The following is a 2,333-nucleotide window of genomic DNA, read 5'->3' as shown; positions in this document are numbered from 1 at the left end:
GCATGCAAGAGTCACCACAGGTAGAGACCAGCTATTAGGAGGCTCCTGAGAATGTAAACTTGGAACTCGATTGTTGTCAAATTTTCTAACCCCATTGAAGTTGTTAGATTTATGTAGAAGTTCAATTAGGTTGATCGGCTTCTGTCTTTTCCCTTTCTCTGTCATCCTGTCCACCTCATTCCAGATGATTTTGAGGGTCTTTTTGGGAATTTCAGGCTCTCCTTGAAGTAGAAGAACATAACGAGTAAGGTCCAACTGGGCATCGCCACCATAATCTGATCCTTCGGTATCATCAGAAGCACCCATAACAAATATCTTCAGCTTCCTGATGTGGTGGAAGAATGAGGCAGAAACGACAAGAACAAGTTCACTTGCCCAAACCAATAGATACTGTACTCCAAGACAGCAATTCAGTAGTAGTCTTCTTACATCATGAAGAATTTTTTTCCACTTGTGGTGTCGAATTTGTAAGGGTAATGGGCTTTCTCTCAAGTCCACAAGTCTCTGAAGCCAATAACTCTCAATTTTTAACTCGATCTTGAAGCTTTTCCGGCCTATATCTGAACACTTAAACCGGGCAGCACTAAACCATCTGAATGCAGGGGCAATAATACCCAATGCCACTCCAATTGACTGAACGTATAAAATCCATTTGATTGACCACTTATAGCTAGAAAAATCCCTCTCTGCTATGTATAGTCTTGGTATCCGAATATAAGCTTCTATTAAAGTGAGAGCAACTAATACACATATCAAACCTGAAGCAGTGCAAGTCACACTACGCGCCATTACAAACTGGGGGCATCCTGTCACTGCCATCACCCAATATTTTTTGATCACTAGTCTCAATTTGTCAACTGGAAATTTTGGCCCGTTTACTTTTTCTTCATCTAAAGCTATTTTGTGCATTTCTTGGTACTTGCATTCTATATAACTTTGGGTAGTTAGAACGGTCAAAGCTGAAGAACAAAACATAACAAGTGAAATAAAGATAAAACCCGTTGCTACAATTTCTTCGTATAATACTCCAGGAAGATAAGAATACATTGCGAAAAGGTGGGCATAAACATTGCCAATGACTGTAATTATCATAATACCTAAAGCAGCTAAGTTTAGTAGCATCTCATTATCGTCCATGGTCCCCAAAGATGTCATAAAATTTGCCATCGCAATTAACATGAAAACGAGGCTACTAACCCGTGCAATGCTTTCATTCATCCCCAACGTATTGGCAGTAAAATCCATTGGTAGTTTCAATGTGACAGCTAATAGTGTCAAAGACATGGCATTGAAAGAAAAGTACTTACAAGGGAACCACAGCCTTTTACTACGAAATCCATGGAAGGCGTCAGCTGCCATTGCAAGGGAGCAGACTACAGAAGCTGCTGCAATATACATGCCGATCCATGGCATTGGGGAATCCAATTTGTTTTGCACAACTTTCATTGTATCTTTGTCACAGATATTGCTGCAGTCACTCCAGTTGTAACATCCCCTATCGCATTGAAAAGAATCCATGAACTTGTCTCCGAAATTCTTTTCTATTTCTCTCCCAAATACTTTTAAGTTAATGACTTACGGTTGATCTTATGATTCACAAACATACTAATCAGTCTGTCCTAGTCATTCACACAGAATGGTGCATAAGGAAATAAGAGTCTTGTTGACTCACTCCAGCAATAGATCTGAATCTAGGCATAACTTTTCACATGTCTGTTATTTATTTATTTTTTTTTATTTTTTTTTGTCCTTTCTGTTTGTTGGAATCTGTTTCCACCAACTCAATAAGTTAGAGAATTAATGTTGAGAAAAGTTGACTTGGTATTCGTAACACGGTTTTTGGTGTGGAAACTTGACCTATTTCTTGTTTTCTACCATGCTCTTTATGGGACTAATTTGTCCATTCTCGTACTTATTGGGACCATCCACAATGAAGCCTATTATGATTTATTTTTATAAATTTGATTTAATATTTAATTTTAGAAAGATATATTTTGTAACTTCTTAATTTTCGCAAGATAAACTTTAAAGCAATTTTTAATATACAAAATTTGAATATCTTGATCAAACTTTCTTTAAAGTTTTTGTTTAGCTTTCTTAGAGCCTTTCAATTTTGTTCTAAGAACGTTTCTTACGGTTCTCAAAAGAATAGTATTATCTAGTACTACTTGTACTATAAAATTGATCTAGCAGATATTATGTGATTAGTTCAATTAAAATTTAAAATGATGTGAGAATGAATTGTACATGTCATGTAAACAGTTCGTGGAAGGAATAATTTCAATTTTTTGGGTCATTAAACTTTCATTGAGATTTCAATTAAGTCACTCAAC

General features: G+C 36.3%; 1 protein-coding gene across 1 annotated transcript in view; it reads right to left on the bottom strand.

Moving 5' to 3' along the window:
* The window catches only part of LOC111385001, a 12,216-nt gene extending 10,698 nt beyond the window's left edge, over positions 1–1,518 (bottom strand). Inside the window, exon 1 of the mRNA XM_023009350.1 lies at positions 16–1,518. Within this exon, the coding sequence (XP_022865118.1) occupies positions 16–1,518 (1,503 nt within the window). The remainder of the gene's footprint in view (positions 1–15) is intronic.
* Between the last annotated feature and the right edge of the window lie 815 nt (positions 1,519–2,333).

Source organism: Olea europaea, unplaced genomic scaffold, assembly GCF_002742605.1.
Source record: "Olea europaea var. sylvestris unplaced genomic scaffold, O_europaea_v1 scaffold307, whole genome shotgun sequence".
Taxonomy (NCBI): Eukaryota; Viridiplantae; Streptophyta; class Magnoliopsida; order Lamiales; family Oleaceae; genus Olea; species Olea europaea.
The sequence above is the reverse complement of the archived record's forward strand: the minus strand, read 5'-3'. Positions and strand labels throughout refer to the sequence as shown.